The sequence below is a fragment of the Lactuca serriola genome, chromosome 4 (assembly GCF_051521515.1).
Source record: "Lactuca serriola cultivar US96UC23 chromosome 4, Lser_US96UC23_V15, whole genome shotgun sequence".
Classification (NCBI taxonomy): domain Eukaryota; kingdom Viridiplantae; phylum Streptophyta; class Magnoliopsida; order Asterales; family Asteraceae; genus Lactuca; species Lactuca serriola.
In genome coordinates this window covers 319,882,517-319,900,158 of record NC_136411.1, presented here as the reverse complement: position 1 = coordinate 319,900,158, position 17,642 = coordinate 319,882,517, and the positions used below count along the sequence as shown (strand labels likewise).

The following is a 17,642-nucleotide window of genomic DNA, read 5'->3' as shown; positions in this document are numbered from 1 at the left end:
GTAATGTGATCGTATGTTTTGCGTGAAGACCCCGAGGAGAGCCCATGGCATTGGATGTAAGACCATGTGGGGTAGCCCATGGCAGTCCTAGGTAAAGACCATGTAGGGTAGCCCATGTCATTGGATGTAAGACCATGCGGGGTAGCCCATGGCAGTCCTATGTAAAGTCCATGTGGGGTAGCCCATGGCATTCTTGTTGGTTCTATGTTTGCATTGCCTATGTGATATGTTTGCAGCTTGATTTTGGTACTAGGATATGTGTATGTGTGGTGTGTGGTATGCTCTGGGGAACTCACTAAGCATTTTGCTTACAGGTTGTTGAATTGTCTCAGGTACATCGGAGTCGAAAGGCAAGGGCAAGGCGTGATGGCGCGGCGTGCACTCTATCTATATCTCTTTTTCACTATTATGTTTGGGGACACACTCTGATAATTTATATAATGTAATGGATGATGTTTTAAACTAAATGTGGGGTTGACGGTTTTACGTCAATGTGTTATTTAAATTAAATGAATTTTTTTGTTGTAAAACTTGGGCTGTTACAAGTTGGTATCAGAGCCTTGGTTTGAGGGATTCAGGAACACTCTCAAGTGTGTCGGGACTCAAACAAAGGAATGGTAGAAATGTTTTTAAAATAATAACCTAAAAACGAAAAGATGAGAGTGCAACGCACGTGATCAGTAGAGCCAGGTAAGTAGTTCCCCTATATGCTTGCCATGCTATACTAATTCTGAACCATGTTCATTATGTGGAATTTCCTATGTGTATGCTTTTAAAATTATATATGGTTAGGAGCTTATAGCCTCAAAATGATTGATTTGGCCTTATTTCCTGTTCCTTATTTGGTTGTGGTCTTAGGGTAGAATCTTTTATTTGAAAGTCTATTTGATCCCTTCTCTGTGTATAATTTGCATGCATAAGAGCAACCTGTTATGATGACGTGATTGCTTTGGGTAGAGGAACTTTTAGGATGGTCTGAGATGGTGATGTGCGGTAAATGCGGTGTATGGTTTGGTTATGGGACGAACTGGAGTTATCGGATTGAGCAGTGGAGAAAGGTACAGGTAGGTGTGGAAGGTAGTATTGCGCCCGTACTACTGGAATCATAGGATGTGTACCCAAAGCACTGATGGATCCAACAACCCCAAGGTGGACCGGTGTGAAAATATCCCTTATATGTAAATCCTAATCTTTGCTATTTATGAAATTTTAGTTAACATGGTGGTGACACGATTTGGAGCAGGAGGGTCAGGATCGGGATTGGGATCTGGGGCAGGATCAGGAGACACTACTGATGTCATTGATGAGAGATTGTGAGAACTCATTGCAGCTAAGGTTACCAGGGGAATCCTTGACGCGACCCCAGTCATTTTTGGGAAGTTCAAGGAGGGTATTATGGAGATTATGGAGGAGAGACTCAGATCTTTTAGGACAGAGTTGGCAGCGGGACAGATTGGGACCCAAACTCCCTCCTTCCGGGAGTTCAAGGCGTGTGGAGCACCGAAATTCTTCAGGGTCAGGGACCCCATTGTCAGTCTTTGCTGGGTGGCATATATTGAGAACGCCCAGCGTACGAGTTCATGCCCGGAGGTGGCAAAGGTTGGGTTTGCTTCGTGTATGTTGAGAGACATGGCTCGCGACTGGTGGGGCGAGGTTACTAGCCAGGTGGGGCCAGCCAGAGTGGTTGAGATGTCATGGGATGAGTTTGTTCAACAGTTTGATTTGGAGTTTGCACCGCCTATATAGGTGCAACAGCTAGTAAGGGAGTTTCATGATTTGCAGCAGACCACCGAGACTGTGGCGGAAATCACCGCCAAGTTTCGGCAGAGAGCCTTATTGATTCCGCAGTATGCTACCAATGAAGAAATGAGACGGAACCAATATCATTCCATCTTGAGGGACGATATCCGGGAGTTTGTGAGTTTTACAGGGTGCAAGACCCTAAACGAGATGGTGGAGAAGGCCCGCGAGAGGGAAATAGAGTTGGATACTCGCACGAAGCAGAAGACCGATTAGGAACAGGCAGCGGGGGGTCAGGCTAAGAAGCCTAAGACTTCTGATTCTTCGAGTAAGGGCCAACAAGGCCGGGGCCAGTGTGCCAAGTGTAAGAGATTCCATAGCGGGACGTGTAGGACGGCTGGGACGACAGGATCTTACTCTTGTGGCCAGCAGAGCCACATGAGTAAGGATTGCCCCAAGAAGGGCTTGATATGTTTCCACTACAATCAGACAGACCATAAAAAGGCTGAATGCCCTAGGTTGCAGGGAGGAGGAGAAGCGGTGGCGGTGCCCGCACCCGCCACCCTGAGGATCACTGATGGCCGCCCTGCCAAGGCAGATATCCCGGCGGTGAAGAGACGCGCGTTCCTGCTGACTACTGAGGAGGCTCGGGCTGCACCAGATGTTGTGGCTGGTATGTATCTATTACTTTACTACTTATTGTAATTGTATGGCTTATGTTTATATCATGGTTGTTAAGGGACCTTTTTAGTCAATGGTATGACTGCTCATGTTTTGTTCGACTCGGGTGCAACCTGATCATTTGTGTCTCTTGCGCTTAGCAAGAAATTCCGGGACACGCCGGGGATCTTGGACTCCCCACTCGAGGTTGAGATTGCAGATGACCGCACTGTTAGTGCTGCGAGGGTGTATCGGGACTGTGTCCTGAATGTACTTGGGGAGAGATTTTGAGTCGACCTAGTTCCGATACCGCTACGGGAGCTGAAGGTGATTATCGGGATGGACTGGCTGGGGGCCAATGGGGCCATGATCGATTGCGAGCGACATTTGGTTCGGGTTCGAACCTCCAGTGGGGGAGAGCTGGTTATTCATGGTGAGGGGGCCTCGCAGGGACCGATTCTCTGTTCGGCTGCGAGGGCGAGGAGGTTTCTCTAGTGGGGTTGCATGGGATTTTTGGCTTATATCGCGGATACAAGGGTAGGGACCGCGACGGATGTGGGCAGTGTACCAGTTGTTCAGGACTTTCGGGATGTCTTCCCTGAAGAACTACCGGGGTGCCTCCGGAGAGGCAGGTGGAGTTTCGTATTGACTTGGTGTCGGGTGCCGCCCCAATAGCAAAGGCACCATATCGGTTGGCACCACCCGAGATGCAAGAGTTATCTACGCAGCTTCAGGAACTGTTAGACCGAGGGTCCATTCGTCCGAGTAGTTCACCGTAGGGTGCACCGATCCTTTTCGTGAAAAAGAAAGACGGGACGCACCGGATGTGCATTGATTATAGGGAGCTGAAGAACCGCTACCCTTTGCCAAGGATAGATGATTTATTTGATCAACTTCAGGGTGCATCTTGGTTCTCCAAGATTGATCTCAGGTCCGGGTATCATCAGATGAGGATTAGGGAAGAGGGTATACTGAAGACAACTTTCAGAACTCGTTATGGGCATTATGAATTTGTGGTGATGCCATTCGGGCTCACCAATGCTCCGGCAACATTCATGGATCTTATAAATAGGGTATGCAGACCGATGCTGGATCGGTCAGTGATCGTTTTTATCGACGATATCCTGGTTTACTCGAAAACCAGAGAGCATCACGAACAGAATTTGAGGGAGGTACTGGAGAATTTGAGGGCAGAGAAGCTTTATGCAAAGTTCTCCAAATGTGATTTTTGGCTACGGGAAGTGCATTTTTTAGGGGATGTCATCAATCAAGAAGGTATTTCGGTTGATCCAGAAAAGGTGGAGGCTGTGATGCGATGGGGGGTACCGAGAAACGCCTCGGAGATTCGTAGCTTTTTGGTTTTAACGGGTTACTATCGGAGATTTATACAGGATTTCTCCAAGATTGCTATGTCATTGACCCGTTTGACCAAGAAGAATGTGACTTTTCGGTGGGATGAGGGTCAGCAGAGGGCTTTTGAGACTCTGAGGCAGGGTTATGCGAGGCTCCATTCCTAGTACTGCCTGAGGGGTTGGACGATTTGGTGGGATATTGTGATGCATCGATTTTAGGATTGGGTGTAGTATTGATGCAGCGAGGGCATGTGATTGCCTATGCCTCGAGGCAGTTGAAGCCTCACAAGGCAAATTACCCCACGCATGACCTGGAACTGGGGGCGGTGGTGTTCGCCCTCAAGATTTGGAGGCACTATCTGTATGGGGTGTGGTTTACCATCTATACCGATCACAAGAGCCTAAAGTATTTGATGGATCAGCAGAACCTTAATATGCGACAGAGGAGATGGTTGGATGTACTTAAAGATTATGATTGTGAAATCTTGTATCACCCAGGGAAGGCCAACGTGGTGGCTGATGCCTTGAGTCGCAAAGCGGTAGGGTCCGTGGTTAGGGAAATTTGTATGAGGATGACGGTGATGTCACCTTTGTTGGATATGATCAAAGGGACTCAGGTTAAGGGGTAAAGAAGGAAAACTGGAAATCAGAGAAAATACGGGGCCAGTATCCATTGTTTGTTAAGGATAGTCACGGCCTTTTGACTCAGTGTGGGTACCTTTGGAGGGGGGTGAGGCAAAGACTGTTAGAGGAGGCTCATAAGTCTAAGTTCTCTATACATCCGTGGGCAACAAAAATGTACAGGGAATTGAGGCTTAGTTACTGGTGGCCCTGCATGAAGCGAGAAATCACTTGGTTTGTGGAGCGATGCTTGACCTGTAGGAAGGTCAAGGCCGAGCACCAGCGGCCTCATGGCAAGATTCAGCCGTTACCCATTCCCATGTGGAAGTGGGAAGAGATCACTATGGACTTCATTACGAAGCTACCGAGGACAGTGAGGGGAGTGGATGCCATATGGGTCATCGTAGACAGACTGACAAAGAGTGCCCACTTCATTCCGATCTCCAAGAGCATATCCGCAGAAAAGTTAGTAGACATCTATGTTCGAGAAGTGGTGGCCAGGCACGGGGTGCCGGTGTCGGTGGTTTCAGATAGGGATGTTCGGTTTACATCCAGGTTTTGGAAAAAGTTTCACAAAGAACTGGGTACTCAGCTACATTTCAGTACAACATATCACCCTCAAACTGATGGACAGAGTGAGAGGACGATCCATACATTAGAAGACATGCTACGAGCATGCGTGCTAGATTTTGGAGGGAGTTGGGATACGTATATCCCACTGGCAGAGTTCTCATACAATAACAGTTATCATGCCAGTATCGATAGAGCTCCATTCGAGATGTTATACGGTCGGAGGTGCAGGACCCCCGTATGATGGGATGAGGTTGGTCATCAGGTCATAGGAAGCATGTAGGTGGTGCTCAAGACCACCGGGTTGATCCAACAGGTACGCGACCGGCTGCGGGTCGCGCAGAGCCGACAGAAGAGCTTTTCCGATCGACGGCGATCGGATCTTGAGTTTCAAGTGGGGGATTTTGTCTTATTAAAGATGTCACCCTGGAAGGGGATTATCAGGTTTCGTAAGAGAGGCAAGTTGGGCCTTCGATTTATAGGTCCATTCATGATCCTAGCCCGAGTAGGCAAGTTAACCTATCGATTAGAGCTCCCTGAGGAGCTTAGTCAGATTCACAACACCTTCCACGTATCTCAGCTTCGGAAGTGTATTGCTGATGATTCTGCAGTGATACCTTTGGATGACATTCAGGTGGATAGGGGCCTGAATTATGTCGAGAGGCCGATTTCCATTCTAGACTGGAAGACGAAAACACTTCGGAATAAGGAAGTAAAGTTGGTGAAGGTGCAATGGCAGCATCGAAAGGGCTCTGAGTGGACTTGGGAGCCAGAGGAGGAAATGCGGGATCATTACCCTGATCTATTTTCAACCATGGACTTCGAGGGATAAGTCTAGTTTAAGTGAGGGAGAATTGTAACATCCAGAAATAATCGATATGACTTGAACCCCTTTAAATTAGAGTTTTTGCATTATTAGTCCCTTAGTACGCTGGGCGTACTTAGGTTACTCTTAGCGTACTAGGACCTTTATTGGTCGCGGATGTTTGGAGGTACGTTGGGCGTACCATGGATTGCGCGGGGCGTACGCGCCAGGGATCAAAAAAACCTTAATTTTGGACATGATGCCTATATAAACGAGTTTAAGCCCTTGGGACTAAACCCTAGAGACCCTCCACTACCCTTGAACGTCATTTCATTTTTGAAAGCCTTGAGAAATCATTTTTGAGCTTTAAAAGTGTGCATTTGTGATCTTTAGTATTCATTTCAAGGAGAAGAGTTGGTCAAGCAAGCTTGGATCAAGAAGATGCTTCAAGATCTTGCATCATAATCATCTTAGAGAGCTCTTAGAGGTAAAAATATTGCATCTTTCCTCTTTGCTCTTTAGATCTAGCTAGGTTTTTTGTAGTTGGTCCCTTTGATGGATTTTGGGCCTCATTTGTTGGCTAGATCATCCCCATCCGATAATAAGGTCAGATCTAAGGTCCTTAAGCCATTTAGGAGCATAAAAAGAAGATCTTGGTGGAGGTCTTGACCTTGTGCATGAGTTAAAGACTTTGGAAAGGTCTTAATGATGACTTTGGAGGTTTAATGGACATGCAAAGGCATAAAGTTAGCAACTTTATGCCTTAGGAGGTGTTAATGGACTCAGATCTATATTCTGGACATAAAAGAATGGAATAATAAGCACTTAAGGGGGAAAGTGCTTAACTGAGACTTATGTTGGGCGTACTCTGAGTACGCTACGCGTAACACTTGAAAACCCGATACGCTGTGCATACATGAAGGGTACGTTGGGCGTACGCGGGGCAGTTTGGGTCGTTCTTGTTTTGGGCTATCGAACTTTTGGACCTCTTTTGGGTTGTTGGGCCTGATTGGATTCTGTGAGTTAGAGGCTTTTTTATCGGTTTGGACCATGGACTTATTGGTTGGGCCTTTTTGGGCCAAGGGGACCCATTAAGGATATTGGACTTAGATCTTGAGCCCATTTGCAATGAAAGGGTGATTGGGCCTTTGGGGTAGGGTTTAAAGGTTAGGCCCTCCCTTAGGATAATTTTTGGACCAATTATTGATGATATTATTATTGTTATTATTCAGTTCGGGAGGTTGCGGGTCATTAAGAGTGCAGTATTCGTATTCTTCAGACGGAGGTGAGTCTTCTCACCATACCCATGGGTCTATGGCACCAAGGTTGGCCCATTATGTGTTTATGGTATATGTGCAATCACTTTGTGTTTTGATATGTAATGTGATCGTATGTTTTGCATGAAGACCCCGGGGAGAGCCCATGGTATTGGATGTAAGACCATGTGGGGTAGCCCATGGCATTCTTGCTGGTTCTATGCATGCATGGCCTATATGATATGTTTGTAGCTTGATTTTGCTACTAGGATATGTGTATGTGTGGTGTGTGGTATGCTCTGGGGAACTCACTAAGCATATTGCTTACAGGTTGTTGAATTGTTTCAGTTACATCAGATTCGAAAGGCAAGGGCAAGGCGTGATGGCGCGGCGTGCACTCTATCTATCTCTCTTTTTCACTATTATGTTTAGGGACACACTCTGATAATTTATATAATATAATGGATGATGTTTTAAACTAAATTTGGGGTTCACGGTTTTACGTCAATGTGTTATTTAAATTAAATGAATTTTTTTGTTGTAAAATTTGGGCTGTTACATCTTTGACACACTTCTGCAGCTGAGACACATAGAAGGTGTTATGAATTTGGCTAAGCTCGTCCGGAAGATCCAAATGGTAAGCCACCATGCCCACCCGGGTGGAAATCCTGAACGGTCTAATATATCGGGGCCCTAACTTTCCCCTCTTCCAAAACCTAATGACACCCTTCCATGGTGACACTTTCAGAAAGATGAAGTCTCCCACCTGGAACTCAAGAACCAAGCGACGTCGGTCAACATAGCTCTTCTGACGGCTCTGCACGACCCGCAGCCTGTCGCACACTTGCTTGATCAACTCGGTAGTCGTAAGCACCACCTCAGTGCTTCCCATGACTCGGTGCCCAACTTCACCCCCAAAAAACTGGGGTCCTACACCTCCGACCGTACAACATATCAAACAGGGGTCGGTCGATACTAGCATGATAATTATTATTATATGAAAACTCTGCTAGTTGGAGGTATGTATCCCAACTCCCTCCTAAATCCAATACGCATGCTCAAAGCATATCCTCGAGCGTCATGATCGTCCGCTCGCTATGGCCGTCTGTCTGGGGGTGGTATGCAGTGTTGAAGTGTAACTGTGTGCCCAGTTCATCGTGGAACTTCCTCCAAAATCTGGATGTAAATTGGACATCCCGGTCAGAGACCACCGAAACTGGCACCTCGTGCCTAACCACCACCTCGCACATAAATGTCTACTAATTTCTCAACAGAGATGCTCTCAGGGATCGGAATAAAATGATCACTCTTCGTCATCCTGTCCACAATGACCCAAATGGAATCCACACCCCTCGCTGTCCTCGGTAACATTGTGATGAAGTCCATGGTGATCTCTTCCCACTTCCACATAGGAATGGGTAGCGGCTGAACGTTGTCGTGAGGACTCTGATGTTCGGCCTTGACCTTCCTGCAGGTCAAGCACCGCTGCACAAACAATGCGATCTCCCACTTCATGCAGGGCCAATAGTAACTCAACCACATATCTCTATACATCTTTGTGGCCCAATGGTGAATATAGAACTTGGATTTGTGTGCCTCCTTCAAGATCTTTTGCCTCACGCCCCCGGATACCGGTACCCACACCTGGCCACACTGTGTCAATAGAACCTGACTGTCCCGAAAAAATAAGGGAATCTGACCCTGGATCCGCTCTATCTTCCAGTTCTCTTTCTTCAAACCCTCCACATGAGCCTCCTTATTCATATCCAACAAGGGGGAAATCATCATAATACTCAAAAAGACATCTCCAATCGGAGTACTCGCCGCCTTGTGGCTCAAGGCATCAGCCACCACATTGGCCTTCTTGGGTGGTACAAAATCTCACAATCGTAATCTTTCAGTACATCCAACCACCTCCTCTACCACATGTTGAGGTTCTGCTGATCCATCAAATACTTCAAACTTTTCTGATCAGTACAAACGGTGCATTAGACTTCGTACAAGTAATGCCTCCATATTTTGAGGGCAAACACAATTGCCCCCAATTCCAGGTCGTGAGTGGGGTAGTTCATCTCATGAGGCTTCAGCTGCCTCGAGACGTACGCGATCACGTGCCCCCTATGCACCAAAACCACATAATTTTAACAAGTACAGTGACTATTTTTGCAATTTTGTCTATCAGATGTTTGAAACTAGAGACAAAATTGCAAATTTGGTCCTGTGGTTTGTCAAAAATTGGAACTTTGATCCAAAATGTTTTGAAGTTACTCCATTTGTTCAAAAAGTTTATTTTGTTGTAAGTTTGGTCCAAAGTTATTTGAAAACATTTAAAATGATGAGTTTTTCCTTTTAATATGATTTTATATTTCTTATTTATTTTTCTTCTTTTATTTAAAAAAAAACACAAAATAAAATATTATCTAACCACATCCCTCTCCCTATCTCTTACAATACTCATCTTGAAGAGAGCACCACTGGAAAACGTTGACGCCACTACCGGTCAACGATGACGCTGCTGCCATCGGTCAACGGCATCGCTGCCAGTGCCACTATTGCTCAACATCGTCACAGCTATTTGATGGACTCAAAAACAATTTTCCATATCTCAAGCTCAAGAATTATCAGATTTGTAAACCTCCAATTCTTTTTATGATTATTACACATACATACAAGGATGAACAAGATGAAGATTGAACCAATTGATTCAATACTAACACACACACACACATACACACACACCCAATCCAAATGAAGATTTTTTCCAATCTTTCATGAAGATTTAACACAAAAACTAGAAATCGAGTCAAAGAAATATCAGATAACATACAAATCCCAGATTTTCCACATTTAAACTTGTGTTCATCTCAGAACTAACACATAAAATTCAAAAATCAAGGGAAAGAAATATCAGAAATATACATGGTGAACAACAAATTTTGGTTTTTCATTAACAAATGAAAATCAGACCTACCACGCAAACCCAGATGTAACAAGGTCTCCATAAATCGACACATGAATATAGAGATATGGAGAGGTAGAGAGATACATAGATACAGGAAGATATGATGAGGGTTAGGTGTAACACCCCAAATTTTTTTCAAAATTTTTCATACTTTAAAATGTTATGTTTTAACAAAATCTTTACAGGTATTAACCCACATTTAACAAAAACTAGTCCCACGAAACATTTATGATTAAAACATTCGGTGATACCATTAAGAATCATATAATCCATAGCAAGCAAATTAGAATTACATCAACAAAATACATAAGGAACTTAACAAGTTCCACTCCATTCTCTATCTCATAACTTCTACTTCCATCTATCATATTTATCCTTGAATATAACCTGGGACACATGACAATAAAAAGAGATACGTAAGACAATATTTTCTCTTGAGCTATGCGGGTTTATGATCCATTCCATATCAAACCATTTCATATTTGTAAAACATATTTCAAATTGACATTTTTTCCACATTCAATTCCATATCATAACATCTCATTAGTCATAACATAATTCAAAAGTCATTTCTTTTCACATTCCATTCCTTCTTTCATTAAGGGCTAATTCTGATGTGAACCGTTGCCATTTTTAACTAGAACCTAGCAATATCCCCAAGTATATACCAAGGTGGAAAGAAAAAAATCAGTCCACCAAGGCATCATTTCCATTAGGACATCTATCTCATGAAGGTGAGGCGTCACCCCGATAGATTCCTCTGTATCTCGTTACGGGGACATCATGGCTCGATCAATATATTCTATTCATTACTTTCAATTTCTTTCCATTCTTTTCATTACTTTCCATGATTTACATAGTTAATACTTTAGTATCAAAATGTTCACTTCAAAAGTAAATCATTTATATTTCAAAACATTTCAAACACATTAACAAAACATTCGTTCTTCCAAAACTTTCTTTCTTTCAAAAACACTCTTGTCTTCAAGGCGTTCTTTCAAAACATTATTTCCAAAAACATTTAACACTTTCTTTTCAAAACATTTCATATATCAAATCATTGCATTTCATTATCATAAAATCATTTTGTCATGTACCCCACAGTAGGAAAAATGCTAACACGTACTCACCTCAATCATACATAGATTAGCTAGTCCTCTTCTAGCTCATTTCCTTAGAGCAAAACTCTCAATCATCACTTATATAACATGGAAATAAGTCATTAAAATGACCAAAATACCGCTCATATGTTCCATTACTAAATTTTATTGTTTCATCTCATTCCTTACGCAAAAATATTAACGTAGGCAAAAACCACATGTAAAAACGAGTCTATATGCAAAAGTTACGGAAAATTACATAGCATTGATCAGGGTATTCCATGCCTGTGGAATGATTTTCCTTGCCATTCCACGGTTTTGGAATGAGGTCTTCATACACAAATTTCTCAAATTTTATCAATATAACATCATACTTTGCATGGTTCTTAAAGACCCTTTTCCCATTCACTTTGTACCATTTGTTTAGGTTCTCACACATGATTAAGTGCTCATTGAAACCTTTAAGATCATGATGATCCTTAGAATTTAAATGAAGGGTTAATTAGTCCATTTTGCACTTGAACATTCCAAAGTCCACAAAACTTGTTCTCAACTTGTTGAATACTCAAGAGGATGTTATCAAGTGCATAAAACCATAACTAATCCCATTTTAAACACCAAATCTTACTATGGAATCCTCAATTCCATTTCATATTCCCAAATTGCCCTATGGGCCAAAACAATCACTAGAGCTAGAACCTTACTAGCATCTTCATGTTTGTGTTCCAATATCATCTCTAGAGTGTCAATTCATGTTCCTGAATGTCATTCACTTCTTAGATATCAAAATTTATGTAGTAATCCATATATTTCCCAAAATACCCTTATGACTAAATATTCCATAAATTCAACTAGGAATCATTCAAGTCTTCATGTTCTTGCATTCAAATCATATTATTAGTATCAACTCATATTCATGAGTATCATATACTCATCAAATGATCATAAACAAAGGATTCCATTATTTTTATCATATTTCAATCAACTCCATTTCAATTCTAGCATAAACATTATTCTACCATCATTGATGAATTTAAGCATTCTAATTGTTTTTGTTGATATAAAATAACATCTAGATCATAGAATCAAATCCCATTTCATTATCCCCAATTTAAGTTTTCTAAGGTTCGTGAAGGTTTACATCCAAATCACCAAAACAACAAAACCATCAATGAAATGATTGGTTTGAGATTGGAACCATTGAAATCAACTAAGGGAGGTTAGAAACCAAAACCCTAATCAATAATTCTCATCAAAATCGACTTTGGGGTTTCACCCACTTCTCAAATTCGAATTTCTAGGATAGAGGGGAAGAGATTCTACCTTGGAAGCCTTTGTTCTTCACTTTCTTTGCTTGAATGCTCACTTTCCCACTTGAATCAAGCCTTAGATGGTGGAAAAAAAAAAAGTTAAATCGCCATTACTCCTTGTTCGTCCTCTCCAATCAAACCTGGTTCTGAAATAGAAGAGATTGTGCTCTTATTTTCCGATTTTATAACTCATGCCCTCAAATTTCGCATTTTTGGCAAAAATGGTCCACTCTTCTAATATGTGGGACTTTTCTTTGAGAATGGGCATCCTAAGTCCCTTTTCATACCTTATATAAATTTTGTAGTCCCTTCCATTAATTTAGTCAACCATTTGGTCAACTCACTTTGCTAATTTGACATTTTTGGCCTTATAATTTTTAAAAATGTTATTATTTTCACTTCTAACTTTCTAAACTTCACATCAACTAATGATATGATTATTTCCTAATGAATTAATTAAATAAATCATTTTTGGTTTATTTACTTTATTAATTTAAGAACTTAGTCTTAAATTTTAGGATGTTACAATTATCTACCTCTTTAAATGATTATGTCCTTGGAATCTCATCATGAGCCATCTCAATGGAATTTTATCCCATCACTTTTCAATTTCTTCGATGACCATATCACCTTGGTCATTCCATCACAATTGCAATATGTTTTAATAATTAATAATACATCATCAAGGTTTATTAACCCCATTGGACACTTTTACCCTTTTGTCCCTTTTTGAACTTTTAACAAAATCATGCAATAAGGTTATCCAATCTTAAGTCAACATTTTTCTAACTCCTTATTTAGGTCCCAATTTGCCTAAGTGTGACCCTTTATACTAAAGCACGTCACCAACATTCCATTCTTTACTAATTCCATTATTAGCTTCTGATATATATTTTCATCTTGCCTTTTTCGACCCTCTCTGGTATTAGAGTCTCACACATAACATAATATCATCAACTTGACCTGAACGCCCACCAAAACAAGGTTTCATGGTCTATACACTACCATCATATGGCCAACATGCCAAAACACATTATGGTACACAGACTATTTCTTTTATGTTTCTATAATCGCAGTTAACCTATTGTTGGGTTTTATACTTAGAGTTTAAGCACTCTTCATGACTTCATGACTTCTCACTTCTATACTTTCTTTTCTATAGGTATTGATTTCCAAATCACAATACAAATACTTTACTTTGAAGGTATCTTGTCAGTTCATCCATACTAATGATTTTAACCTCCTACATTCACCCATAGGATAACGCAACCATATATATATATATATATATATATATATATATATATATATATATATATATATATATATATATATATATATATATATCGCTCTAAATCTTATACTTTTGTACCAAATGGTATCATACCACCCAAGTTCATATCTTCTTATTGACCTTTTATGTATCTCCATTTATTCACTTTAACTGTCATATCAACCCCAAAATCTCATTTCATGGGTCAACGCATTTCTTAGGCCTGCAATCCTCATCACACCATGACAAGTAGATCTAAAGCACATGTTGTTTCAACTCACTTTGAAAATCTTGTATGTGTCCTCAATTTGTGTCTTTCCTTCTCCGGCGAGGCGTCAATTTAGTCGGAGCCGAAAAAATGCTTTCAGGTTGAACCTAATGTAGACGGAGGAGTGGTGGGGGATAAACACTCAAAGAATTTTCTAATAGTTTTTTCTTTTAATTATTGTAATATTAAAAAAAATAAAAAAAGAAAATATCATGAACATATCTGTCATTTTAAATATTTCCATATCAAACATGCAACAAAATAAACATTTTGGACCAGTAGTGCAACTTCAAAACATTTTGGACCAAATTCTTAATTTTTGACAAACCACATTGATCAAATTTACAATTTTCTCAAAGCTAGATAGAAATTACATATCTAACTAAACCACAAGGACTATCCTGTAATTTTGATTTAGAAAAAAAAAAAAAAAAAAAAAAAAAAAAAAAAAAAAAAAAAAAAAAGGTTGTAAAATAAAAATCGCAACCGAAAATTTTGGTTTGAGAAATAACAAAAACCCTACGCGGCAATTCCGATAAACCCTCCGTGTCGGTTCTTTTACAACACTATCTCTTCAAACGTGAGCCTGATGCATCGTATCTTCATCCCAATCCAATCCAATCAATCCCGTCGCTGTTCTTAGATGGACTTGGACGATGCAAAGCCGCCGCCGGTTTCCACAATGTACACTGTTCCTCCTCCTCATGATGCTAATGGCAATGTGAACATGGATACTCATGCTACGCAACTAAATGCAGGAGATCAAGTTGTTCGTGAAATCGATGTTTTGCATACATCTTCGGCTGATGTCAATTCCAAGGTTAATTAATTAACCATTCTAATTCTATCAGTATAACAAAAAAAATGTAATGCAGATCGACGTATTTAGTTAGTTTGTATTAATAAATGGAATTGTCATCAAACCAAGTGCTCTATATAATTAACTCTGATTTGCTACTCTTTCTACAGCTATACGTTTTGCAATATCCTTTAAGGCAACAATGGCGGCCACACAATCTACAGGAGAGGTGTAAGAAGGTAGGTATATGTATATGTTCAAGACTTGATCTTTGCATACACTTTTTTCAAAGGGTTTTTGATGTTAAATGAATTATACTTTCGATTTATTTAAATGCTAATGGAGTTGGATAATATGTTTTTACAGGTTAAATTGAATCCACAAACTGCTGAAGTGAAGATTGATCTTAATGTCGATGGTGACAAAGCAATGGCAAACCAGGTCTGTATTTGTTTCAGCTTCTTCTTCTTCATTCTTCTTCTAATTCCATGGTTGACTTATTGACTTGTGCTTAATTATATACAGGTATTGTCAACTTCATGGAAGCCACCATCAATAACTGATTATGCTGTAGGGATTCTGAAGGGCTATGAGGTGCTTTTCTTTTGTTTATATCAATAAAACTATTTAGTAAATGGCTTGTTTTAATGACAATTGATGCAAATTGTTTTTCATGCTTCCTTTCTCTATTTCTTTTGCAGTTGCACCTCAAATATGTTAATGCAGTTGTTCAGCTCCGACCATCAATGCAACATCTTAAGCCGTTGAAGAAGATGAACACAAGTCATGCTGACGTGGACATGATCGATTCAGAAGACATCAAGGAGGAAAAGGATATAAAACAAGTTCTGTATCTCTTAAAAACTCATTTTTTATCTTTGACGTAATTAATATTTGTGAGGTTAAATTATGGTTTTTATTTATTTTAATTATCCAGAAGAAGCTAAACGAGCAAAACGAGGACACGAAAGAGGTATTAGACCTTTTCTTTACATTTATATTTATTTTGTAAATTTACTTTTTTAGCCAGTATTATTTTTTTCAGGAGTTGATTTCTCTCAAATACCATGGTGAGTCAAGTCAATTGTCACATAGAACCATGCAAAATATGGTTAAAGCACAAGAAGCTTCCTCTCAAATACAATTTTCCATCAATGCTCTATCTGTAAGGTATATATATATATATATATATATATATATATATATATATATATATATATATATATATATATATATATATATATATATATATATATATATATTTATCCTCAGTTCCTTTTATTATATACACTTGCTTTTCATGAGGACATTTATGTCTTTTGCAATTGTATCAACTTGTGAAATAATGTTTCTCCAATACTTGTTTGATGATTTTTCAGTGCTTTGCTCAAACTTCCTCTTGAAGAACGTTATAAGACTATGCTATCTGAGGTTGGGGACTCAAATCGTCAGATTTTCATACATATTTGTTTATTATATTAATGAAAAGTTATAAATTTGTTGATTTTTTTGTGGTTTTAATAGGGGCGTCCACTACAATTTAATACTTTTAAACACATAGCTCCGGATTCTAGTGTTGAAGATATATTTAAAGTCCTACAGAGTCATGCTCAATTAGTACAAGGATTATGGGTTTCAAAATGCAAACTTAAATATGATGAAGATGGAAGAAAAAATGTATTAATCAGAGATTACATGATGCTTCTATTTAGCAAAAATCCTATTGTTCGTGACACACAGTTACCCGAAGCACCTGAAAAAATGAAAGACATATTGCATAAATTTGCTTCAAGAAGGGAGTGCTTCAAGGATTGGAAATTTAAAGAACTTAGAGATGATTTATTTATAAAGGAATACCCAAATATTGTTGAGGAACAAAAAAAGATTTGGGATCACATGGAACCACAACTAATTGAGTGTTTAATTTCCAAAAATTTGAAACATGGTATTGATCATATGCGGACTACATTAACTATTAATAATAATAATAATAATAAAAATAATGTTGAAACAAAAACCACAAGTGTCTCAACACCTTCAAGAGGAGTGAAACTGGATGAAACCCAAGAAGCTTTGATAAAGGTTTTCAAATATCAAAAGGTTTGCAGGTGTGTTCATTGTCTTTCATTTTTTGATATTAGAAATAGTAATGTGCTTTCATTGATTTTTTTTATTATTATAGCATATTACTTTCACTTTTCTTTATACAAACCAATTGGGAAGAATTTTCAAAAAATATTTTCTAATAGAAAAAAAAAAGTACGATAATGTAATAGGAAGAAAAGAAAGTAAGTTAATATTTCTTGTACTAAAGTAAAAGAAAACAGTTCATTTATGTCATAATACAACTTATACATGAGGATTGTATTTTATGATGTCAGCTTGAACAAAATTCATCAAAGATTGCGTGTCATGAATGTAAATACTTCTCAAGAGGAGCTTCTGAAAACTTTAAATCAAGTTGCTGTTAACATACACGGTGTCTTTGTTTCCAAATCATCCTCAGATCACCCTCAATATGATGATTTCAGGTTATTATTATTATTATTATTCATGATATGACTTATTTTAAGTTAAAAAGGTTAATTATTTGGATTATTATATGCTTAAGTGTAATGTTTTACTTTGCGTTGTTATAAATAACAGGAATGTTGTGATCAACCTGTTAGTTGCTCAAGGACCGAAAGCAAGGCTGAGAAGGAGGTCCATTGAAGCAGCTGCTAGTATGCAACTGAAAAGAGTACCAAATAACACCGAGTTTAGAAAGGTTAGATTCTTTCATATCATATTCTTCTTGTTCTTTTTTTCCTATTCACATCACAACCTGTTATGTTATGTGGGGCCTCATGTGTGTGCGAATTTGCAGGTAATAACTGAGATGTGCACTTCTCAAAGTTCTAGATGGGTCTTGAAGAGCGGGGACTGA

At 39.5% G+C, this 17,642-nt stretch overlaps 1 protein-coding gene across 1 annotated transcript; it reads left to right on the top strand.

The window, feature by feature from the left end:
* The first annotated feature begins 14,560 nt into the window (after positions 1–14,560).
* Positions 14,561–17,642, top strand: LOC145099550 (uncharacterized). The gene is made up of 13 exons (XM_079037111.1): positions 14,561–14,737; positions 14,887–14,955; positions 15,083–15,157; positions 15,242–15,310; positions 15,418–15,561; positions 15,654–15,689; positions 15,762–15,886; positions 16,096–16,147; positions 16,241–16,816; positions 16,899–17,029; positions 17,098–17,247; positions 17,363–17,483; positions 17,583–17,642. The coding sequence occupies exons 1-13, from the start codon at positions 14,561–14,563 to the stop codon at positions 17,640–17,642; spliced, it is 1,785 nt and encodes a 594-aa protein (XP_078893237.1).

What these genes read in the sequence shown, in the direction of transcription:
- LOC145099550 (XM_079037111.1), top strand. Translation starts at nt 14,561, where the DNA reads ATGGACTTGGACGATGCAAAGCCGCCGCCGGTTTCCACAATGTACACT. An exon ending in GGATTCTGAAGGGCTATGAG is followed by an intron (nt 15,311 to 15,417) that starts GTGCTTTTCTTT and finishes TTTCTTTTGCAG; the next exon opens with TTGCACCTCAAATATGTTAA. An exon ending in ATAAGACTATGCTATCTGAG is followed by an intron (nt 16,148 to 16,240) that starts GTTGGGGACTCA and finishes TGGTTTTAATAG; the next exon opens with GGGCGTCCACTACAATTTAA.